This window comes from Thamnophis elegans, chromosome Z, assembly GCF_009769535.1.
Source record: "Thamnophis elegans isolate rThaEle1 chromosome Z, rThaEle1.pri, whole genome shotgun sequence".
In the NCBI taxonomy this organism is placed as follows: Eukaryota; Metazoa; Chordata; class Lepidosauria; order Squamata; family Colubridae; genus Thamnophis; species Thamnophis elegans.
Genome location: NC_045558.1, coordinates 4,676,871 through 4,702,751, shown reverse-complemented (window position 1 = coordinate 4,702,751; position 25,881 = coordinate 4,676,871). Strand labels below are relative to the sequence as shown.

Below are 25,881 nucleotides of genomic sequence, written 5' to 3'. Positions count from 1 at the left end.
ACAAGGTCAGGGATAAATGACTGCCAGAAATTGTGTTTAGCAGATTAAAAAAAAACCTGCAACACACAGAATCCTTTTTTCAAATTATTAGTCTGTTCCTATAGAGTAACAAATGTGAATTTCCCTTAGAGCATAAAATGTTTATTGCAGGATCTCTGTTTTGGAAATGTCTGTTAGGAATGGACTGAAGCCTGCTACAAAAGTGGACTGTATACAGATAGTCTTTGACTTACAACGGGGCATTTAGTGACAACTTCATTGAAAAATGTGACATGATCATTTTGCAGCATCCCCATGGTCACATGATCCAAATTGAAATGCATGGCAACTGATTTATATTTGTATTGGGTCACGTAATCCCCTTTTGCTGCCTTCCAACAAGCAAAGTCAATAAGGAGGCCAGATTCACTTAATAACTATGTGGCGGATTTAACAACCGCAGTGATTCACTTAACAACAGTTGGTAAAAAAGATGGTAAAAGGGGGCAAAACCCACTTAACAGCTGTCTCACTTAGCAACTGAAATGTTGGGCTCAATTATAGTTGTAAGTTGAGGATTTCCTAAACTCCTTCATTGAGCTGGCTAAAACAAAGGGATAAAAATGGAATGTCTAAATGTTACTTAATTATACCTAAATGTTATTATATTTGATATAGGGTATCTCTGAAAATTACAGAGTTGAGCTGCACTGCAGTATTGGGTGTTAGTAGCCTTTTCCCTTCAAGGGAACCTGGAATTTCATCTGCTCCCAGAAATGTCAACATCCCATCTGCATTATGGCTATCTTTTTTTTCCAGCCCAGTCATAAAGAAAAGCAACCAGCCAGTGGGAAAATATGATTAATAATAACTTAATCTGGTTGACCAACTTCTTATCAGTGACATTAAACTTTAAAGAGGTGGGAGGCTAGTAGGAAAATCTAGGTTGTTTATGTGGTCCTGATTCCATACTGGAAGTCCTTGACTTGCAACCATACATTTAGTGGCGATTCAAAGTTACAACGGCACTGAAAAAACTGAATTTAACAACTGGTTTTTGCACTTAACAAGTGGCACAACGTTGCCCCTTGTCACTTGTTCAAAATTTAGGCACTTGGCAACCAGCATATATTTATAATGGTTGCAGTGCCCCGAGGTCACGTGGTCGCCATTTGCAACCTTGCCAGCTGGCTTCTGACAAAGTCCATAGGGAAGCCAGACTCGTTTAATGATGTGTGATTTACTTAACAACTGCAGTGATTTGCTTAACAACTTGGCAACAATTGGGTGCAGCTCACTTAACACTAAGCGTTGCTTAGCAACAGAATTTCAGGTCCAAGTTGTGGTCACGAGTCAAAGACTACCTGTATCCTTTTTAACCATTGTTGTTGTTGTTCGTCGCACAGTCAGCCAGACGTTCAGACTGGATTGGGCCTTTTTGTCCACCTATCGAGTCCTTCCCAAGGACCCAGGATAGGCAGATGTGGATGTTTGATGGTGTTAAAGGTATTGTCGCAGGATGTCAGCTGTTCCAAGTAAAGCTGCCTTTTGCAATTGACCGATGGTGATTTTGTCAATGCAGGTGGTATCAAATATATTTCACTATTCAAGGCAGCTCCAAGCACATTTCTCTGTACTGAATGTTTCTATATTGTAAGATCCCCATGCCAGGAAAAAACGCATTGCCAAAGCATCCAACTATGACTTGATAACGGTGAACACATGTAGTCTTATCTCTGGGCAATACTTTATCCTGCCATCCCAAAGGTGCTTTTTTGAAAGGCGACTGGACTTTATTTTTCCTTGAAGATATTTCACTTCTCATCCAAGAAGCTTCTTCAGTTCTGACTGAATGGTAGAGAATGGAAGAATTTGTATTCCTCATAGTCATCTGGTCATTAGAGAGCTGTTGAGGTGATTTGGGGATTTATCTGTGCCCTTGTGGTCACCTGAATAGTGCAAATGGTGTGGAACCTTCTTGGAAACTGCTGAAAGCCTCATTTACTCTGTAAGGACCAGATGACTACAGGGAATATAAATCCTCCCATTCTCCGCCATTCAGTCAGAATTGAAGAAGCTTCTTGGATGGGAAGTGAAATGTCTTCAAGGAAAAACTGGAAAGTCCAGTTGCCTCTTGAAAATCATCTTTGGGACAACCATGACTTGGATGACTGAGAATCTCCAAATACTTTCATCCTGCTACTTTAATGAAGTCTTAATCGGCAGTCAAAAATGTCTTCCCTCTGTGTTTAGCTCCTGGTAGTAGTGTCTTCCATTTGGAACAGAAGCTCTGCTGAATGTAGTTGGTTATTTAGAAGTCGTGTTTGTCCAGCTATGTGCAGTACATACAACTGGACACACTTGTGGCATTGTCACCACCTATAGCTTTAAATGACATGAGACCAAGTTGCAATATCTGACTCGTTCGCCTCTCTTTGACATCATGGATTGTAACACTGCAGAGAGCTTACATATATTTCCCCCTCATAGGTGAAAAGGGAATTGGGAAAACAACTGGAAAAAAGCTTTGCTACAAAGGCTCAACTTTCCATCGCGTGGTTAAAAGCTTCATAATTCAAGGCGGAGACTTTAGCGAAGGTAGATGAAACGACCTTACTTTAATCCATCAGCCCAAGTTGGAGGAGAGGTTTCCATTGTAATTAAAGGATTGCCCAAAGTTGCGTGGAAATTATGAGACGTTTGTATATATTTAAATATCTAGAATAAATGATCCTTTTTTTCTTTTCAGCAAAAAAATAAATATCTTGGATATGCTGTTAGCTCTCATATTATATTATAAGAATGGTAACTTTAAGAATAGATTATATTATACCTGGAATTAAACCATTAGCTTTTCTTAAAAGACATTCTAATTAGAGTTTTGTATAAGGTAAAATCATATCCTTGTCTGACTCCAAAATTTATCCTGAATATTATTATTGTTGTTGCTCTTTACGGTTGCAAGTCTTGATGGCCATTAAGTGGAGCACCCCACATGATCACCTCGCTTGCGACTCCCCCATCCTGCTTTCCCCAATCCAGTCATTAAACATGTTGGTCATTAAATGCAGCACAGACCCTGGCCCTGACCTCCCCCAGCCCCTGAAGCACCCCGTGCCCTGCTTCCTGCTCCTTGGGGTCCCTTCCCACCCCAGTGAATCCCATACCCTTGTAAATGCTTAGTTTAGTCACTGCACTATAAAATGTACACATCCCCTGTGCAGGTCTTAATTAAATGTAAAGAGAAGGTCCCTAATGCTAAAACTGGATGTGAGATCAAATCATCAAAGGAAACAGCTATAAGCTGTGAAGAGGAAGGGGAAAAAAGGTTTTGAGAAGAGAAACTTAAGTGTTGCTTTCCCAGCCTGTTCTAAAAATAACAGCTTATTTTTTTTCTGTCGGACCAAATTAGGCATCTTCACAGAAGTTGTTTTTTAACTCCCTATTAGTGCAATCTCTTAGAGATAAGATGCGGAGTTGGATTTGGCTTCTTCACAGAAGCTGTTTTGTGTCAGGGAGACATTTGTTTAATCTCTCAAGAGTTGTGATTTCCCTGTGCTGTTTGCACATGTGCCAAAGTTAGTGTTATTTGTAGGGAGGATCCAATTAGGCCTATCTCAAACTTAATAGGGAACAGTGGAATTTCAATAAACAGCACTGGAGATGCACTTGGGGAAATCCCTTCATAAGTAACAGATGGTCTTGCTTAATGCAGTTAATCAATCCCACAAAAAGGTCACATTTTTTGGACTACAGTAGTACTTGAATTACAACCATTTATTTAGTGGCCATTTGAAGTTAACAATGGCGCTGAATAAAGTGATTTATGACCGTTTTTCACAAAACAATTGCGGCATCCCCATGGTCACATGACTAAAATTTTCACTGCTTGGTAGCTGGCTCATATTTATGACGGTTGCAGTGTCATTTAATTTCCTTTTGCAACCGCCTGACAAGCAAAGTCAATGGGGAAGCCGGATCCATTTAACAACTGTGCTGCTAACGTAACAACTGCAGCAATTCACTTAACAACTGTGGCAAGAAAGGTTAAAAAAAATGTAATTATTCCATCTTGCTGTAGATAGGCAATTGAGTATTTTAAACATAAATTGGTATATGTTTATTTATGAAATAGCGCAGAAGAATAATAGAGTTTTAAGTATACATGTAGTCCTTAGCTTACTTTTTTTTTTTTTTACAAAAGTGAACTTTTAAAGTTACAACCTACCTGAAAAAGGGGGCCCATATCCTAAGTTCCATGTTTCTCCCGAACCAGTAGTAAAATAATGCAACTGGTTCGGGTGAACTGGTATTTCCGATGATCAGCGGTGACTCACGATTTATATTAGCTAGAAAGCACATTTGCGAACCGGTAGTGAAGGTAAGTAGATTTCACCCCTAGTTATGACCTACCTGAAAAGGGGGACTTACGACCCATATCCTAAATTCCAGTTGTCCAGCAGTCACATGTTCGCAACACTACCCCATTTAAGACAGCGTCCCACAGTTTTGTTGAAAACCAGGATTTTCACTTTTCAGCCAGACTCTACCCATAGTAAACAATGAGCTCATGCTTGTGAGAGCCACATTCACTTAATGGCAACAGTATTCTCAACTGCCACAACATATGATAGACCCTAATGTGCGGGTCTGTGAAAATTTGCTGCAGCCAACTCACCATGGCAATTCACCAGAGGACAACTCACTGCGGGACAAGATATTAATATCAAAGAAATGGTGGACTAGAATAATTAAAGAAAGGCTACAAAAGGAGAGGCAGAATGAAATGTGAATGGCAAAAAATTATTTATTTATTTAAAGTAATTGAACAGGATTGTCCCAGAGTGGTGAATTGACTGGGGCAAGTTGTCCCATTCTGCTAATGGACAGGATGTGTTAATGGTCATTTATCAAGGATTATCTGTACCTGTTGCCCATATCTAAACACATACCTGTTATCACCTGCACCCAACTGTCTTAATTGTGAACTATCTGTAATTTAAAATTAGGGATCCCACTGCCAATTCCTCTCTGGTAAACATACTATGTGACTAGTTAAATTATTTAGTGCTACAGGTACTCCTTGAGTTACAACAGTTTGTTTAGTGATGGTTCAAAGTTACAACAGCACTGTAAAAATGACTTTCGACCATTTTTCACATGACCGTTGCAGCATCCTGGTGGTCACGTGATCAGAACTCAGATGCTTGGCAACTGACTCATATTTATGACTGTTGCAGTTTCATAATTGCAACCGTTATGTGATCACCTTTTGCAACCTTCTGAAAAGCAGAGTCACTACAGAAGCCAGATTCAGTTAACAAATGTGATGGTAACTTATCAACTGCAGTGACTCATATAACAACTGTGGAAAGAAACGTAAAAAGGGCAAAACTCATTTAACTGTCTTGCTTAGTGACAGAAACTTTGGGCTCAATTGTCGTCGTAGGTCAAGGACTACCTGTAATTGCAACTTACCTGTATTTTAAAATTAGGAATCTCACAGATATCACTGTCAATTTCATACTGGTAAACCTGCTAGGTGACTAATTAAATTATTTAGTGGCATTTTCCGGGATTTAACATTCTACCTTCTTAATGCTAGGTAATGGAAAAGGGGGCGAATCTATTTATGGAGGATACTTTAAAGGTAAGCTTCAAGCAGTTATTTTAAACCTCGGTGGCTTCAGCTTTGCAAATTCCAATTTCAGCTTTTCATAACCAGGTTTATATAGTTCCTCTTGCATGAAAGTATAATATTGCATGGATATTCTCTGTGTGCATGAGAGTTTTAAAATTCTTAAGACTTTAAATGTTAGCGTTAACAGTCAACGTTTATGGCGGCAATTGTAGTGGTTAAAACTTGACTTCAGCATGGAGGCTAGCCAACTTGATTCATGCCAACTCCTGTCTTCCTGCCTAAAACTGTCAACATATTCTTTTGTTTATAGAGAATGTGATCTTTTGCAAAATGAAAAGGTAAGACACAAAAGCTCAACACAAATTCAAACTGTTCCCCTGCACCCTTCCTAATAAATCTCTGGTCGGTTGTTAATGAATTTGTGGCTGGGTCCGTGTAGCTTTGGAGATGAACCCAAAATAGTTTGAGAGGCCCAAGATGGCCTTTGGTTTGGAACAAGACGTCCTTGGGATGTCACCTACTTGTCTTTCAACTCAGGTGCTCCTTCCCTTTCCCTGCCCTTTTCGAGGTTTGTATGTGTCTTCTCAATTATTTGGGGCATGTTTTAAAAGTGTTGGATTATAAATCAGATACCAAACAGATTTTCTGTTAGGTTGGTTCCAAATATGTCCTGAACATACTTAGATAGAAGATAGATAGAAGAGAAAAACCTTTTCTAAATGAGCTGCATTACATTCTAAATAAAAGTATAATCATAGGATACAACAGCAATTATTCTTCTCTTCTGCCAATCTGTATTGTAAAGGATTTTGGTTCTTTTCTTCTAAGATTTTGGACTGGGTAAGTACAACAGTCTTGGTACTGTACAGTTACGGTGTCAAATAAAATCCAGTTAAAGCTGCCAATCGTTTCTGTAATCATCAGTCAGAACAGCATGTTGTAAAATGAGATTTTTCTGCAATGAATCTGAAAGAGATGTATGTGGCGTTCTCGTTTTGTGGATGGCTGTGGTTTGTAGTTGAGAATTAGCTTAAGAAACAAATCATAATTTAATTATTGATAGAACATTTGTAAATCAGGTTTGAATTGTGGGGTCCCTGGTGCTCTCTGAGCTTAGTGGAGACATTTTGTGACCCAACTAGGTAACATCAGTGCTAGAAAGGAATGGGCTTCTAGCTTCTAGCATTCATGATGTTACTGAGTTGGGTCATGAAACGTCTACCAGAAAACTACCAATCTTAAGAGAGCACCAGAACACGCCACATAATTAGCTTAATTACAAGTGGTTTCGCTGTCCAAATCAAAGAAAAGGGTTTTTTGGTGTAGAGGATTCTGTGTTTTCTGATCAAACCCAACTATTGCATGCTGGTGATTCTCAGCCTATGGATTCCTGGAGAAAATGCTTTGGAATTGTTCTTAACTTATTGCCAGTTGTTTAACATTAAGGAAGTATCTACACTAGTTTTCTCAACTTTGGCAAAGCTAAGATATGTGGGCTTCAGCTGCTAGAATTCACCGTGGCTGGCTGAGGAATTCTGGGGTTTGAAGCCCACACATCTTAAAAGGCGCCAGGATTGAGAAGCACTGATCTACACAGTTAAAAAACAAAAAAAGCACAAGGCATATTGTCTTTTCACAAAGAAAATTTGAACTTCCTTAGTGCTCTTATTTCATGGAAACATTCATCGAGATGTAAGTTCTCTCTTAACTGTGGTTAGTCGATGCTTGTACCAAAGGAATCCTTAACACCATAGTTTCATAGAACTGCATGTGATCTGTTCCCTCTGCAACTAGAGGAAACGTGTTTCAATAGCAGGGCTCAAAAAAATCTCTGCAATGTTGAAGAGCAGCCAGAGACCCCACAAAAGTGGTTAACGAAATGGTAAAGTGGCTTGTAATACCGAAAACTTCTGAATATTCTCGATTAAAGGCTGCTCAATGATTGCTTGCGTGCAAAATGTCTTTCTAATGGCATAGATTATTTTTGAGTTTTTACTACACAATTGGATAATTCTTCATGATTGATACTTGGAAAGGGTCTAAATGCCAGGGGGAGGCTGACTTGTCTCTGCTTTGTCTCCTCTTTCAACACAGATGAAAACTTTATTTTGAAACACGACCGAGCGTTTCTTTTGTCAATGGCAAACAGAGGGAAACATACGAATGGTTCCCAGTTTTTCATGTAAGTAAACTTCATTTGAGAGTTGCTCTTTTCTTAAAAGTACAAACACTGTTCATAAGAAAGATAGTATTGTCAAAATATTTATACAAGGACAGGAGCCGAAAGGCAGATTTCTGCTTTTTACCAATGAAAGGCAATTATTTGGTTTTCTAGATACAGTGCTGATTTTAAATTCATTAGCTTCGCATGGTCCGTGCCAGAATATAAAGGCATTACCTTGAATAATGTATTATTCATGTTCTCTTACAAAAAATTTATCGAGGGGAATATCATATCTCAGGTTCTGAAAAGCTGATTTCAGGCATTTTCTTTCGTGAAAGCAGTGAATTCATAGCTTTTATCTCCCATCAATTCCCAGAGCCCAAAGGTGCACAGAGATGGTTTGGGTAGAGAGATCATGCATATTTTAACACATGAAAGGGGGCAGATGGTGGCCCTCTTAATTCTGTGATGGGACACAGCCCTCTTTTAGACACGCAGTAGTTCCAGGGTGGAAAACCTCTTAAATATTCTTGAAGTTGGTCTAATGGAAAATATAGGTGGTCCTTGACTTAACAACCATTCGTTTAGTGGCAGTTCAAGGTTACAACGGCACTGGAAAAAGTGGCTTATGACCATTTTTCACACTTATGGCCATTCGAATAGCCCCACAGTCATGTGATCAAAATTCGGATGCTTGACAACTGATTCATATTTATGAGAGTAGCAGTGTTCCGGCATGTCGCAGTGTCCCAGGATCATATGAGCCCCTTTTGCGACCAGCAAAGTCATTGGAGAAACCAGATTCATTTAACATCTGTGTTACTAATTTAACAACTCAGAGATTCACTTAACAGCTGTGGCAATAAAGGTCGTAAAATGGGCAAAATTTCACTTAGTATCAGAAATTTTGGGCTCAGTTGTGGTCATAAGTTGAGAAGTTACCTGTATAGTCATCTACAGGCAGCCCTCAACTACAGCTGGTCACTTAATGATCGAGCCTCCTAGAGCTACTTAAAATTAATTTTGAGATTTATGGCAGACACACACAATCATACACAACACACACCATGTCACATGAATGTATTTTGGATGCTTGGCAACCAGTTTATTTATGGCTCTTTGCAGGAACCCAATGTCATGTGATTACTTTTCTACACATTTTTGCCAGTTTCTAACATCTGCTTTTGGTTTCTGGCAAAAATACCCCTTGGGTGAAAATGGATTCACTTAACGACTGCAGCATTTGCTTAATGACCGCTGTGGGGGGGGGGAACTGTTGTAACTTCACATCTAGTCATGTGATGCCTCAACTTACAACTCTAAATGATTTATAGCCGTAATTCCAGGTTTCGATTACAGGCATAATTCGAGGACTACCTATATAATAAAAATTGATTTTGATCAGTGTTAACTTACCGATAGCCAGGTACAATGTAATTTTAACATTTGTTGTGAAGACTCCATATTAAAATTTGCTCGCATTTTCTATCGCTTTGAAAATCTGAAGTGGTAGACTTATATATATGAGGAACTTGGTTACAAAACCCATTCCAGAGTTTTAATTTTGTTAGCAAGGCACCTGTCGAAGTGAATTTAACCTGCTGTACTCCAAGTGATTTTGCTGGATTTTATTAGAATCTGTGGTTCAGCATTTTCTTTTCTCCTATTCCTCTACCTACATTCCGGCATTAGCATTTACAAAAACACAAGCTGCATTCATTTTGTCTTGCGTTTGAAACAAGACAACTTGGACTTTTGATATTTGGTAAATTTTGGTTGTTACTGATTTCAAGCATGTTTAATAGAATTACTGTCCTGGTTGCTATATATGATGTTTCTCCCTACAGTTTGCCATCTTTCTTGATAAGAATGAATGGTGCTTTGTTACTTTCTTAAAGGGATCACTTCTCTAGAAGGTTAAACTGAAAAGGGGTCTCTGCCATTATTGAATAATGTTCAGATAAGAGGTATATTTAGCTTGCTTCCTCAGGCAAGTCACCAAAAACAATATAAAATTGGAAATAACTTTTACCTCATTAGGAAGGTAATGTAGGTTTATAGAGATTTATGTGGTCTAGTTTAGCAGACAGGTGGCTTCCCTTATGCTTGAGATTAGCATGAATTAGACATACAGTGGAAAATAAAAGTAATTTGTTCACTCTTCCATACTTTTTTCCAGTTTCAAAGCTTATTTGAACTAGCAAAAGTACAACTACTAACACACATGGGTCATGAAGCTGCTAATGGGCTCTAAAGTTTATTTAACATTACATGACAATAATTACAAGAACATTTGATTAATACAGCTGATTATTTATTTAATAATTTTTATGGCTCCCATCTCCCTTACAAGGTGACTCTATACTGCTTACAATTTAGAAAACCTATTAAAACCTATATCTTACAGACTCATTTTTAGCAATAAAAGGTGGTGCCAGCAACTTATCCTATGGTATAACTTTAAATCCTATGCAAACCTGCTTAAGATAGGTTTAACATTCATTGTACAGTACTCTGAGTTCAGGGGAGGTAGATAGGCCCTCTTTAATAATAATAATTATATAATGATAACTCTTAAAATTAACAGTTACTTGGTGTAAGAAAGACTAAATAAGTGAAACTGCAGCTGATATAAGATAATCATGTTCTGCCATGACAAACTTTTAAATTGTACTCGCACTCAAGTGCAACATTACAGGTTCAATAAGTTTACAGACAGGTGGTTGGTTGGTTTTGTTTGTTTGTTTTTTGTTGCATAAAAGTAAAATACAGCTTTTGTCCCCTTGCAAAGTATAAGTAGTACTTGATTTATAACCATTCATTTAGCGACCATTCGAAGTTACAGTAGCACTGTAAAATGTGACCATTTTTAAACTTAACAACTGTTGCAGCATCTCGCTGGTCACATGATCAGAATTTGAACTTTTGGCAACTGGGTTGTACTTATGAAGGTTGCAGTGTCCCAGGATCAGGTGATCCCCTTTTAGGACCTGACAAGCAAAGCCAATGGGGAAAACCAGGTTCACTTAGCAACCGTGATTATGACTTAACAATTGTAATGATTCGCTTAGCAATTGTGGCAAGAAAGATTGTAAAATGGGGCACAGCTCACTTAATGGCTGCCCTGCTTAGCAAAAAATTGGGGGGGGGAATGTCGTCGTGATCATAAGTATTTATTATAAATATTTATTACTGGCTGAAATTTAAAGAGCCAACGAGGTGTTCACCGTACGTAGCAACATCTTGAGGTGCACCAAGACTTTTCATAGAGGAGGGCTTAAACAATATTGCAAGGAAAAATCGGTATTTGCACTTGTGGATTGAATTCTTAGGATGCTCCTGCCAATCTACGCAACAAATTGAGAAGGAATAGTGTTTAAAATAAGGTATAATGTAAGAAATAAGTTATGATACAACGCAGGGCTCAGAACAGCTTTTCTGGAGGCAGGAAAGTAGCTCATAGAAAACTGACGGCAGAAAAAAGACCCAGTGATCCATTTGAGAGTTTTTTGTGTGTATTTTTGTTGCACTTTCAATTTCATTTATGTTTTTATTTTTTATTTTTAAAAATTATTATTTATTTAATTTTTGTTGGATGATGGACATGTGTTTATTCTAAGCATGTTGAAACTCAGTGACTGGTGATAAAATAGGTGATGATAACAGCTTAGAAGACAGTGATTTTTTTTGTGCTGCTGACGTATCTCCTCTCTGCCCCCACTCTCAGAGGCACACCCAAATATTAACATTTGTACTGCAGACTGGGGTTGGTTGAACTGCACCACTGAATATGTGGTTGACATTTTCTTTTTCAGTTGTAAATATTTTGGAACAGTTTTTCATCTTTCTATAATGTGACTGCAAAGGATGGGTTAGGGGGAGAGAGACAAAAACAAGGTTTCTATTCTACCTAGAATATTTAAGGTTTTTCTTCAGCTTTTCCTGTTTTTAAGGGGGAAATTCTAAAAATTGATGGAATTCAAAGGTTATTGAACTGCACATGCTTGGGATTATTTCAATTCTTGAAAAAGTTGCTGCAAAAAAAAAGATGTGGCTCTTTTCATAATTTTCTTACACCTTTAACCTGAAAAAATTTTGTGTCATAAATTGTTTCTTAATAAGTATAACCCCTGTGGGAGTCTGCTGATAGGTACAAAAGAAACATGAATCAAACTGTTGAAGTACTCTATATTCAAACCATGCTAGGCTTGTGTAAAATGAGAGCTTTTACTTACTAATCCCAGCGATTATCCAGATTTGTGAAAAGAATCGTAACACCCGCATTTATTATAACCATATGATTTCTGATCTCACCAGCATTTATATGTGGGTCGAAAGCATTACATTACTGATTTTTTTTGGCCTGTTAACAAGCCACAACATCACCGAGATTAATCCTACCTGCCATGCAGCGCTTTTTCCTGACCATGCTGGAAATCCAGATAATTCCTGCCTTTATTTATGTACTGCTTTGATTTGTGGAAAGGCATTTTAAAATGTGTCCCCCTTCCCCCGCCCCACCTCTTATTGAGGGCAGGCTGCTGTGCTTTAATAGTCTTTATAAATCCTTCAAGTACAGGTAGCCCTCGAGTTAACTATTGATTATTTAGTGACTGTTCAAAGTTACGACCGTATTGAAAAAAAGTAACTAATGAGACTTTTTTTCACACTTACAACAGTTGCAGCATCCCCATGGCCTTGAGATCAGAATTCCGACACTTGGCGACTGACTCATTTTTATGACGGTTGCAATGTCCCTGGGGTCATGTGATCTCCTTTTGCAACCTTCAGACAAAGTTAATAAGGAAGCCAAGATTCACTTAACAATCTCGTGACTAATTTAACAGCTTACAGTGATTCGCTTACCAATTGTGGCAAGAAAATTGTAAAACGGAGCAAAATTCACTTAACAAGTCCCTTGCTTGGCAATAGAAATATTGGGCTCAGTTGTGGTCATAGGTCGAAGGCTACCTGTAATCTTTTTGTAACACAAACAAATCGCTCAAATAACTTTACACATGTAGTCATAACTTGCGTGCAACAAGTGTAGGCAAACAAATGATTTTCTGGACAGAGGATTTTATTTTTTGTAGTGACTCTTCAGTGCATAAACAAATCCTATTTCTACTTGTATAAATCCTGAACCATAAACAAAGGTGAACATGAAGAAAATTTAGAGCTCTATTTTTTTTTTTAAGTGACCTTGGTTTTGCATAAACCTAGAAAATTGCATTCAGCTGAAACGCAAAAAAAAGTACTTTAAAAGCTGTATTAAACATAGTCTCAAGTTTGTTTGGAATTGTACTACAATTTATTTCTTGCCATTTTTGTGTAAAATTTACAGAAACAGTGTTACATCGTGCGCTCCAAAGGTAATGTCTCATTCCTCTAAGGCTGTGTTCTTTCTTTCTTGCTTTCCTTCTTCTTTCTCCCTCTCCCTTCCCCTCCTTTTTCATTTTCTCCTTTCTTTCTTTCTTTCTGTCTTTCCTCCTTTCTTTTTTTCTGTCTTTCTTGTCTTTTTTCTGATCATATGTGAATTGAATCTTGTGGTGTTCTCCCTGGGGTTGAGAAAGAGACTGAGACTTCTTTATAGCTACCCTGTTCTTTTAAAGCCCTATTTCAGAATAAACAATGCAAAAATTCTTACTAATTGTAAAAGTAATTTTTTCTACCCCAAATTTTTGAAATACAATTTTTTCATCATATTTCTCTAAGCGGGGAAAAATGGCTTTGAAAAAACAAATAATGCCTAGATCAATAGTTGATGTGTTCTTGCAAACTATTATCAAGGGAAAAAATAGTTACTTAAAATGATCGTAGTTGGTTTATACCCACCGGTTTAAATAATACTCATACTTTGAAATCGGTATTTCAATAATTTTAAATGCAAAGGTTTGAGTAAGTTGTTTTACACCCACCAGTTTAAATAACATCCATATTTTGAAATCAGTATTTCTTTTAATACTAAAATGCAAAGTTTTGAACTTATAATACACTTCCATTTTGGAGGAAGGCAATAGGTAAGGCATAATTAAGATTAATTCCTATTAATGCCGTTCAAATATATTTTTTCTCCCTCCCTGTTTTTCTGAAAATGCTTTGTGTGTTTGAATAAAGGCAACGACCCAAAGTATCTTAATGTTGAAAATTAGTAAAAAAAATATTTCAAAATTGTTGATGGATACTTTCACTTAGAACTGGGGGTGTTACACTGATTATCAATTAACCTCTTGATAGTTTTTTCTAATTCAGGATTTCAGTTCAGTTCAGTTGGTTATAGTTTAAATTGCACAATTCTGTTCATGTCCTCACTAGATTCAGGTTGTTTTATAGAAAGGGGAACTGAGGCTGAGTGAACCTGCTGAGATCACCCAACCATACTTGGGTCAGAAATAACATTAGAGCGTATGAACCTCAATTACAAATATTTAATATGTATCCATATATTTAATTTCCCCGTTTCGTTTATACATATGAAATATGCAATTAGATCCAGCCATAGCAATAGCACATTTAACAGCCATTTGCCAGCAAGGTAAGGCTTCATACTTCTGCCCCACATTTTTTAAATATTCTTTGTATTTGGAACACATAAATTTGTGCTAATGATCCCTTTCTGTATGCTCGTTTCTCTGCAAACGCAAGGCTATTCGAACAGAATAATGGTGCTTAATCTTTTAGACCAGTTAAGGAAGAAAAAGCACCCTTGCCTCCCAGTCCTCACTTCATTCCTGACAGATTTTGCTGTCCTCCCTTTGCAAAAAGGAACTATAATAATATTTCAGGTCTTCTTCCTGAAACACATGCCTTAATGGTACCGCCTGCTTTTTATTGATTTTAGAGCTAAAGAGCTGGGAAGATGCATGCTGATCCTTGCCTATTTTTATGACTCTCAAGGCTTGAGAGCAGGTGGGTTAAACAGAATAACAGAAAGGGACCTTGGAGTCCAACCCCCTGCTCAAGTAGGGAACCCTATAACATTTGAGACAAATAGCCGTAGAGACTGCCTTGCCCATGTTGACCTGATTAGCAAATAATTCTGTTAATTTTTCTAGCTTTGCAGAAAGGAATAGTAGGTAAGTTGCCTTATTGACCGCAGGCCCTGAAATATCGTCCCCTGTGTGGGCAGGAGGGTAGTCCTCCAAGCCTGCCCTGCCTTTGAGAGACCAATCAAAAAATGAGATCTGAACAACAATATTTGTAAAATTTTCAAGCAACAAGATCAGTGTTTGTGGCTGGTGAGACTCACATTGTGAATGTATTTGGAGGGTATCTGCCAGTAAGACACATTCTGTGTGGCCTTTGGAGCAAGTGCATATCAATACAGCAACAAGTAGTCCTCGACTTACGCCTGGTTGCTTAGCCACTCTTCAAAGTTCCGATAGATCCAAAAAAAGCACTTACGGCCCAGACTGAAAGTTCTGACAGTTGCCCCTCCCCCCCCCAATCACATCATATTTTGGGCGCCTGGCAACCAGCTCCCACTTAGCTGACTGAGTCCCACGCTCATATGATCGTGGTTTAGGCTTTTTGGCAGAAACTGGTTTCACCGTTCTGGTTTCAGGCAAAAAAACTGGCCATTTCAGACAATAGGATCATTAAACAAGCTTCTTCTTCTTGTGCCATATCCATCCTCGGACATTGGCGATCAGGTTGGTGATCCTATTTTTATTAACAGCCACGTAAAAAATGTTTTGTCCAAACCAATCATTTAGATTTTGAAGTCACAATGTTGTTCTTCTGCCTGGACCTTGTTTGCCTTCAATCTTTCCCTGGAGGATTATGTGAAGGATGCCGTATTTTTCCATGGGGCGCATCACGTATCCAAAATATTCTAACTTTAGCTTTTTTATAATTTTGTTTATGGTTTTTAAGTGCTAAGCAAGCACTTTAAAAAAAAGAGTAAAATTGGGTCAGTCGTTGATAACCTGGTTAATGACCATCACAATTGATGACCCTAATTCTAGACACATTTGTGGTGTAACTCAAGGACTACCTGTACAGATAATCCTTGACTTATAACTGTACATTTAGTGACCAACATTGCAACAGTACTGAAAAAAGTGACTTAAGACCATTTTTCACACTTAGGAAAATAGCATCCCCATGGTCATGATCAAAATTCAGTGGCCGTAAAATGAGGCAAAAGTCATTTAACAACTGTCTCACTTAGCAACCTAAATTTTGGGCTCAATTGTGACTGTAAGTTGAGGACTACCTGTGCTTGGGATATAATGTGCAGCCTTATTCCCATTAGATTGCCCTTTAGTTAAAATGATCCAGGGAATAGCTGCTGAGTTCTTAGACTCAAAAAAGGACTATAAAATGATTGATACCTTGCTTGAAAAATTGAAAATTCAATAATAATGTGTAATTTGGGTTGCTTCTTTATCTGTTCCCTCTTCCCAAAAGATTTTTTAAAAGACTCTTTCAGCAAACATTTGTAAAATTACACCAGGACAGTATATTACTTTATAGCTAATTAATAGAGAGGCATTTTCTATGATAAATTCACCAGACACTTCCTGATAATTTAGTTGATAGCCATAATGTTGTCTTTGAAAAACAATTCATTCCCCTAACAAATAAATTGGCAGATTATTTTCAAGGCCCATTAATTCCTCTCTGCAGATTGTCAATATTGTCTTTCGTTTCAAAGGTTTCTTGTATTTTAGCCTAGAGGGTAAAATCAAAGAGATACAAGATTCTTAAAGCCACAACCACCATACATGATATTTCAAGTAAATCTGCAGCCAGTTTGATGGAATTTATTTATCAGCAGATAAGTATACGATTGCAGGCTTTGCCACGCCATAAGCTTAATGTTTTGACCTTCTTGGGATTGCAATTTAACATTATCATCTCCCAGCCACCCACTCACTCAAAGGATGAGCAGTGGCTTTATATTCTTGAAACACAGGCTGCAAAAAAGGCATATAAAAACGTCTTTATTCAAAAGTTTGACCGGTCATAAGTTGTAACATTAATTTTCCAAAGCTATGAATGATTTCTATGTGGCTTTGCTGACTTAGAAAAACAATTGGAGGACAAGTTGGTTTGAAACTATTGTGTATTTGTGTGCCTAATATATTTTTACTTTAAAGAATGTGGTTTTGTGCACATTTTGTGCATATTAGTAGCCTCTAATTTATTTGTACTGTTGCCAAGATCCAGATTGTATTTGTGAGTATTTCAAATGCGAGTGAATCCATGTTGATTTGTTTAGTTGGTAAAATAGAGATACTACCTACCCTATAAGCATTTAATTTTAATCAAAATGAAATTTAAGTGTAGTGTTATATTGTAGTGTATGATAAAACGTAATAGGTTTCCTGAATTTAGTGGCAATAAGTTTTATCTATTAAATTAACAGCTATGTTTTTTTCTTCCCTTACTTTTTTTAAATTTTACTTGCCATCCTACCTTTTTACTACTTCAACTGAAAATCTGATTTTCCCTCCAACAATAAACATCTTATGTATGCTGATGTTGAACAGAACTACGAAACCTGCTCCTCACCTTGATAGGTAAGGCCCTCCTATTCTTTCCCATTAGAAGTTTCACATCACTCTTAACAAAACTAGGATTGTATTCAACCTGAGCATTTTGCCATCCTATCACAAATCTATGGCAAGTAGATTACCGTATTTTCACCCATATAACCCGCCCACGCAAATAACCCGCCCACGCGAATAACCCGCAGGTTTTCAGGATCGTGTAAAATATTTTCCGTATACCCCGCCCACGCATATAACCCGCGACGAGTACGGGAGAAGGAAACAGCTGAGATGGGGGGGGGGAAGAAACGGCAGGAAGGGAAGGGGAGGAGGCGGGGGCGCGGCTGTGGCTCCGTTTTCACACACACACACACACCTCCCTTCTTCTGCTTTGCTCTGTGAAAGGGCTTCACTGCCGAAGCATTTTGGTTTAAAAAAAAAAACACCGTCCCTTTCTCTCTCCAGTTAACAGGGCCAACCCAAGTGGTGCATTTTATCTGGGAGACGCCACGCAACGAGGGAATCTCCTTTTGGGGGGGGGGGTAAGACGCTGACAGAAAAAGGGCAAGCAGTGGCCGTGTGAGGCGGCCTTGAGAGCTCCAAACGACCTACCGTACTGGCTGGCGAGGTTAGTTCTCTAAAGGCCGTTGAAAGCTCCGGGGGAAACCCCTTTTTCCGCCCTCGGAGCCCCCGGTGCTTCCTCAACCCCCCCACACTTTTTCCTCTTTGGTTCACCCCACCCCCGCCCTCAAGGGCCCGGGACTCTGGGAAAGTGTGCAGCTGGGGGGCTGGGGAGGAGAGAGCGTCTACCGTTCCTCACGGGAGGCACTTCGAGCCCCGCCGTATCTGAGAGGCTCTTAGTCGTCGGTGTGGGAGAGGAGAGAAAGGTTAAAATGTTTTTGAAACATAAAAAGAATCCTTTGTGGGCAAACTTAAAGCTGCTGGGCTGCACGGGCTTGCTGTAAATTGAGGGCATGTTTTGCCTTTATTTATTTTGCCGCCTCCCCTTCCCTTCCTCGGAGGGGAACGCTCGGAGCAAAAGGGACCCCCGCCTCGTTAAAGCCGCATCCGACGCTTCACCTACAAACGATCCCGATTCTCCCGCGTCCTTCCTTCCTTCCCTCCCTTCAATGTACCGTACTCTTCCTATAAAGAGAAGGGAAGCGTGAACAAACTCCGGGCAGGAGATGGGCTCGCGTAGAGGTACCAGAAGTTTAACCGTTTCACCTAAGCCACAGCTCGTCCTCTCTTGGGACAGCCTTCCGCCGACATTAAAACGATGCGTGAACTTGCGAAAAACTGTGGCAGGCACGGAAGGGAGGGAGGGAGCGAAAAAAGAAGCGAGAAACGGATATTTTCTCCCTCTCGTGAAGGGGGGAGGATCTGGTGCTTTCCGGCTCGGGCTCCTTTTCTCCCTTTTCCTGCTTGGGTTTCGGGACGCCTTCGTGAAAACCCCACCCCTGGCTATGGGCGAAGCGACCAGGAAGAAGCAGGAGGTGGGAGGAAGCCCGGATTCTGCAGCCCCTCGCCTTCTCTGGGCTTGGAAGTCCGGCAGGAAGGGAAGGGGAGCAGGCGGCGGCGCGGCTGTGGCTCCGTTTTCACACACACACACACACACCCCTCCCTTCTTCTGCTTTGCTCTGTGAAAGGGCTTCACTGCCGAAGCATTTTGGTTTACAAAAAAAAACACCGTCTCTTTCTCTCTCCAGTTAACAGGGCCAACCCAAGTGGTGCATTTTATCTGGGAGACCACACACACACACACACACACACGACACGTGCGGCAGGAGGAGCGGCGTCCTCCGCGCTCTCGGCTGCCACAAACGCCACGCAACGAGGGAATCTCCTTTTGGGGGGGGGTGAGGCGGGCGAGAGAGCATCTACCGTTCCTCACGGGAGGCACCGCCGTATCTGAGAGGCTCTTAGTCGCCGAGCGGAGAAAGCACCATTATACATACCGATCTGTTTTACATTCCGCAAGCTAAGATACCCTTCCAACTCTTGTTACTGTTTACTGTTTACTTTTATCTCCCTGCTTTGGGAAACAGGTTTGCTTGTTGCCTTTTTTTCAAAACTCGAAACTATTTCTTGGCCAGTCGGTTGGTTGACAGAACCAAAAGCGTTGAAGTTCTTCACTTGGATCATTCCCATCCAGATCGACTTGGCTTTGGGGATCACGCAGCTTCTTGACCTATTTTGGACACCATGGCTACGTCGCCCCTTTCCGCCTGCGGCGTTGAGCCTCCAAGACCCCCCAAGAAAACCCGAAGCTGGGTTAAACCACCCAAAGACCCGCCCGCCTCATCTTCCCCTTGTTTACACCCGGAGAGCTGACTGCAGGGGAACCAGATCGGAATCCGTGCGGTTTCCTTGCGCCTAGCGCGCAGGCTCGCCTCTTGGGCATGCTCATTAATAGCGAAGAAGCCCCGCGCGCTGAAGAAGCGAGGCTGTGGGAAAGTTACTCGATGGCGCTAGCAATCTTTCAAACGAGCAGCTGGGATCGAGCGCGTTGAGGGGCCGCTTGAGCTACCGCGGATCGGGCAAGACGATCCGGCAACAGAGCCAGCCGCCTTCTATAGAAGAGGGAAGAGAAGTGACGGATCCCGCTCCCCTCCAAAAGACACACACGATCCGATCCTCGCTCCTCTCTGCTTCCCTCTCCTTCCAAGAGGAGGGTACTCGGGTCTGCCGCTTGGCAGAGACGGGTCCTTTGCGGGCGTACCTCGGCCAGCTTGCAAGCTGTCCACGCAGCTTTGGCACCCGCGCAAACCCAAGGAGATTACCGGTACAGCCGGCAATCCAGCCACAACCAACCTCCCCACCCTCGAAGAGAAGGAAGCTCGGGGGAAAGCGAGCCGCCTGCAGTTCTCTCGCCCCTTCGCCAGTGCCCATCGAGTCAGCCCGGGGAAGCCACTGGCTGCCTGAAGCCGAAGAGCCTTTGCGAAGGGGAGGCTTCTTCTTCAGACGCTACTGCTACCCTCACCGGGGTCGTTCGCCTCGCTCAGCTTTCGAACTGCACGGATTTCTGGGGTTGGCGGATGACGACGAAATAAACCGGCAAAAAAAGGGGGGGGGGCACCGGCTGGTCTTATCTAATCGAGAAGCCAAGCCAGCCCAAGCGGCGCACCTGCTTATTTAGTATTATTATTTGGGGGGGGGGCAAAAGGCGACTTGCGGTGGCGAGGGAGGTGCACCGGGGTACGAAAGGAAGACGCCACCAAGCCGCTTCTCCCGGACGAGGCTGGGGAGACTGAAAGGTGGCAGCGGGGAGACGGAGGGGGCAGGAAGAAGAAGGAAACTCCCGCATCCTTTCCCAGCTTCGCAGAACGGCGAGAAACTGCCCTGCTTTGCCCCCCCCCCAAAAGGAGATTGGGACACGACACGTGCGGCAGGAGGAGCGGCGTCCTCCGCGCTCTCGGCTGCCACAAACGCCACGCAACGAGGGAATCTCCTTTTGGGGGTGGTGAGGCGCTGACAGAAAAAGGGCAAGCAGTGGCCGTGTTAGGCGGCCTTGAGAGCTCCAAACGACCTACCATACTCTGTTTTCACACACACACACCCCCCTCCCTTCTTCTGCTTTGCTCTGTGAAAGGGCTTCACTGCCGGAGCATTTTGGTTTAAAAAAAAAACACTGTCCCTTTCTCTCTCCAGTTAACAGGGCCAACCCAATCCCGCGTCCTTCCTTAAGCTTAAAGGTTCAAGTGCTTTTTGCCTCATTCTTCCTACTTCCCACGGAGAAGTAGGAAGAATGACTTGACTTCCACAGGACTTCTTCTCGTTCAAACACACACAAACACACAAGCACGCACGCACACACACACACAAAACACAGAGGCGGGGACGCGGGTCGAGTGCCTCAAGATATCCCCACCTAGCAGCCTTTTCAGGGGAGGGAGTGGGGGGGATCGGGACTTCTACGTATCTCTAATTAGGCTGGCTTTGAAGACCTATTCAGCCCGTCTGAAAGGCTCTGAAGATAACCGGGGTAGGCTTTTAAGGCACCTCCACCCTCTTCAACTCCTCCCCCCTCCCTCATACACACATAAAGTGTCCCGCTTTGCCTTCCTTCTCCCCCCCCCCCCCCCGCCTGCTCCCCTTCCCTTCCTGCCGGACTTCCAAGCCCAGAGAAGGCGAGGGGCTGCAGAATCCGGGCTTCCTCCCACCTCCTGCTTCTTCCTGGTCGCTTCGCCCATAGCCAGGGGTGGGGTTTTCACGAAGGCGTCCCGAAACCCAAGCAGGAAAAGGGAGAAAAGGAGCCCGAGCCGGAAAGCACCAGATCCTCCCCCCTTCACGAGAGGGAGAAAATATCCGTTTCTCGCTTCTTTTTTCGCTCCCTCCCTCCCTTCCGTGCCTGCCACAGTTTTTCGCAAGTTCACGCATCGTTTTAATGTCGGCGGAAGGCTGTCCCAAGAGAGGACGAGCTGTGGCTTAGGTGAAACGGTTAAACTTCTGGTACCTCTACGCGAGCCCATCTCCTGCCCGGAGTTTGTTCACGCTTCCCTTCTCTTTATAGGAAGAGTACGGTACATTGAAGGGAGGGAAGGAAGGAAGGACGCGGGAGAATCGGGATCGTTTGTAGGTGAAGCGTCGGATGCGGCTTTAACGAGGCGGGGGTCCCTTTTGCTCCGAGCGTTCCCCTCCGAGGAAGGGAAGGGGAGGCGGCAAAATAAATAAAGGCAAAACATGCCCTCAATTTACAGCAAGCCCGTGCAGCCCAGCAGCTTTAAGTTTGCCCACAAAGGATTCTTTTTATGTTTCAAAAACATTTTAACCTTTCTCTCCTCTCCCACACCGACGACTAAGAGCCTCTCAGATACGGTGGGGCTCGAAGTGCCTCCCGTGAGGAACGGTAGACGCTCTCTCCTCCCCAGCCCCCCCAGCTGCACACTTTCCCAGAGTCCCGGGCCCTTGAGGGCGGGGGTGGGGTGAACCAAAGAGGAAAAAGTGTGGGGGGGTTGAGGAAGCACCGGGGGCTCCGAGGGCGGAAAAAGGGGTTTCCCCCGGAGCTTTCAACGGCCTTTAGAGAACTAACCTCGCCAGCCAGTACGGTAGGTCGTTTGGAGCTCTCAAGGCCGCCTCACACGGCCACTGCTTGCCCTTTTTCTGTCAGCGTCTCACCCCCCCCCCCAAAAGGAGATTCCCTCGTTGCGTGGCGTCTCCCAGATAAAATGCACCACTTGGGTTGGCCCTGTTAACTGGAGAGAGAAAGGGACGGTGTTTTTTTTTTAAACCAAAATGCTTCGGCAGTGAAGCCCTTTCACAGAGCAAAGCAGAAGAAGGGAGGTGTGTGTGTGTGTGTGAAAACGGAGCCACAGCCGCACCGCCGCCTGCTCCCCTTCCCTTCCTGCCGGACTTCCAAGCCCAGAGAAGGCGAGGGGCTGCAGAATCCGGGCTTCCTCTCACCTCCTGCTTCTTCCTGGTCGCTTCGCCCAGAGCCAGGGGTGGGGTTTTCACGAAGGCGTCCCGAAACCCAAGCAGGAAAAGGGAGAAAAGGAGCCCGAGCCGCCGAGCCAGCCCACTGCCGCGAGGAAAGTGGTGGTCCCAAGCTCTCCCTTTACAGGTAGTTAATCTGTGTAAAATAATTTACGTATACCCCGCCCACTTTTATACCCCGCAGGGGGGCGCTGTGCATGTAAAAAACGCATATAACCCGCGGGTTATATGGGTGAAAATACGGTAGTAGCCTCTAATTTAGCCCCTGGGGGAGACTGGGGCAGGGGGGGGCAGCTGGAGAGAAAAACAAGTTGAGAAAACAGTTGGGTAACTTTAGGCCAATCACAAGGAGACCGTGAGTTCTCGTCCCACCTTAGATAAGAAAGCCAGTTGGGTGGCTTTGGGCCAATCACAAGGACGCTGTGAGTTCTAGTCCTGCCTTAGGTGTGAAAGCCAGCTGAGTGACTTTGAGCCAATCACCAGGAGACGGGGAGTTCTAGTCCTGCCTTAGATAAGAAAGACAGATTTTGGGCCAGTCCCTCTCTCAGCCTAACCCACCTTCAGAAATAAATAAATGATAATGAGAAAAGTAAAGGCATAAGATTCATAAACACCTAGTGTGGATCTAAACCCTTCCTTGGGGGTGATGTGTTTTTTGTAAAAGGGGGAGATTGAAGAAAAAACAAAGCCTTGGTGAATCACTATTGCTAGATTGGGAGAGGGGTCTTCACCACCATTTTTTCTGTCACTCCCCCCGAGAGTAAGTTGAGTGTGTTGAAAACAACAGAGAAAGCTGTTTTGTTTTGTTTTTTTGCAAATCTTCAACTCCCACAAATAAGGACAATCAACCTGAGGGAGTTAATTTCATCCACAATAAATAAAATAGGCTATGTTGGGTCTAAATGTAGTTTCCTCTGTTGGACTTTAAGTTGGTCATTTAGACAATTAAATGTAGTTCTCAACTTTCAGCCGTTCATTTCAGTTACAACAGCTCTAAAAAAAAGTAACCAGTGGCTATTTTTCATACTTATGACCACTGCAGCATCCCCATGGTCACATGCTCAAAATTCAGACACCTGGGAACTGACTCATATTTATGACTGTTGCAGTGCCCCGGGGTCATGTGTTCCTCTTTGGCTACATTCTGACAAGCAAAGTTAATGGGTGAAGCCAGATTTACTTGACAACTGTATTACTAACTTAACTTCTTGTGATTCACTTAAGAACTATGGCAAGACAGGTTGTAAAATGGGGCAAAACTTACTTAACAACTCTCTGGCGTAGCAATGGAAATTTGGGGCTCAATTGTATTCTGAAATTTTGGGTCTCTGAAACCGGCTTAAGCCATCTTGCTTAGCCACAGAAGTTATGGGTTCATTTGCAGTTATAAGTCATGGACGTTGTAGGAAATTCACAAAACATACCCAGCAAAAAGTGAACACAGCTGGCAAGTTCCCCCATATTGTACAGTCTAGTATACCTTTGGCATTTTCTGTTTTTGTAGTGTCCATGTCGTCTTTGGACTTGTTATTTCTGGTTTTGAAGTCATAGAACAAATCGAAAACCTGAAAACTGATTCTGCCAGTAGACCATATGCCGATGTGCGCGTCATTGACTGTGGGGTGCTGGTTACCAAACCGGCAAAAGATGGTAAGCCTTTCTTTCATGGTAGACATGCTTCACGGCAAAAAGGATCCTAGAATCTCTGCAACATTGAATTTGAATTAGAATTCTGGAAACCCTTTTCTGAAACTCTTGGAGGATGTGTCCATTGGATAACATTTCATCTTCTTCGCTCTGGCCGGATTCTGCTGTGATCCTAGGGAAGGCTTTGTTGGATGCTGAATTCTGTATCAAAATGTAGAGCAGAATGTTTACTTGCAAAATAAAGGTCCATGTTCAATACCTATTGTATGAAATGATTGATTGGAGAGAATATTTGTAGCGTTAAACTGTAGGGTCCTTGGTGCTTTTTGACCTTGGTGGTTTTCTTGCCGACTTTCCATGACCCAACTAGGGAACATGATCAATAATCACTCTCATTTAAGACTGATGTTGTTACCTAGTTGGTTCATGAAATGTCTGTAAGCAAACAACCAAGGTCAAAAACACCAAGGAGCTCTCAGTCCTCCTCCTCCTCCACAAACCACACTCTCTTCTACCACTGATTGTTTTACCTAGTTTGGTATCTCCAAGGAAATAACCAAGCTCAAAGAGGACCAAGGACTCTATAATTCACCCCTCCTCCTCCTCCTCCACAAAGCACACTCCTTCCTAGTAACATTGATGTTACCTAATTGGGACATGAAACATCTGCAAGAAAAGCCACCAAGCTCAGATAGCACCAAGGACCCCCTCATTTAAACTCTGAGCTATAAATATTCTCCTTTATTGGTAACATGTACTACATGTAATTGTGACCCCAAAATAACGGCATGTAATTGTTAAAACTCCATTCCTGTCGATTGTCAAATCCACGTGATTTCCAGAGGTTATTAAAAGCATGTGACTTTATCCTTCCTCAGTGTTGGAGAAGAAGCGGAAAGCATGGAGTCATTCAGAAGCTTCCGACAGCTCCTCCAGCAGCACATCCACATCATCGGAGTCATCTTCCGACAGCGAATATGAAAACGAGCGAAGCAGGAGAAGGAAGAGGAAGAGGCGGAACAAAGCTAAGCAATCTAGGAAACGAAGACGGGAAGAGAGGAAGAAAGGGGAAACAAAAAACAAGCACAGGTGAGTCTACGGAGATTCCCTGATGGTTTAGGTCACAGTTGTCCCAAAGGTGCTTCCTCAAAAGGCAATTGGGCTTTGTTTTTCTTTGGAAATGTTTCGCTTCTCATCCAGGAAGCTTCTTCAGTTCTGACTGATGGTGGAGGATGGAAGGATTTCTATTCCTCGCAATCACCTGGTCAGCATTCTTTCTAAAGAGCCGCTGAGGCCACTTGGAGAATATCTGTGCCCCCGAGGTTACCTGAATAGTGTGGACCCTTATTGGAACTGCTGAAAGGACTCACTTGTAAATGGGAGATAGGTAGTGTAGTGGCTGGTGAGAGAGGGCTGATCAATTTTTTCGGGCCCTGATGGGTTTATCCTCCTATGTTGTGCCATGTGTTTGTGGTGGTGGTTTTGTTTGCCGAATGTCCAGATCTGCACATCTCATTGCA

At 42.2% G+C, this 25,881-nt stretch overlaps 1 protein-coding gene across 7 annotated transcripts in view; it reads left to right on the top strand.

Moving 5' to 3' along the window:
- The window catches only part of NKTR (natural killer cell triggering receptor), a 47,504-nt gene that overhangs the window by 4,595 nt on the left and 17,028 nt on the right, over positions 1–25,881 (top strand). For 4 of the 7 annotated variants that reach the window (XM_032237608.1, XM_032237607.1, XM_032237606.1 and 1 more), the window contains exons 4-9: positions 2,470–2,577; positions 5,585–5,629; positions 7,715–7,802; positions 17,282–17,311; positions 24,219–24,364; positions 25,240–25,450. In XM_032237608.1, the coding sequence (XP_032093499.1) occupies positions 2,470–2,577; positions 5,585–5,629; positions 7,715–7,802; positions 17,282–17,311; positions 24,219–24,364; positions 25,240–25,450 (628 nt within the window). Of the gene's footprint in view, positions 1–2,469; positions 2,578–5,584; positions 5,959–7,714; positions 7,803–13,138; positions 13,157–17,281; positions 17,312–24,218; positions 24,365–25,239; positions 25,451–25,881 lie in introns of those variants that run through there. The other 3 variants (XM_032237609.1, XM_032237610.1, XM_032237611.1) reach the window with 3 other exon arrangements.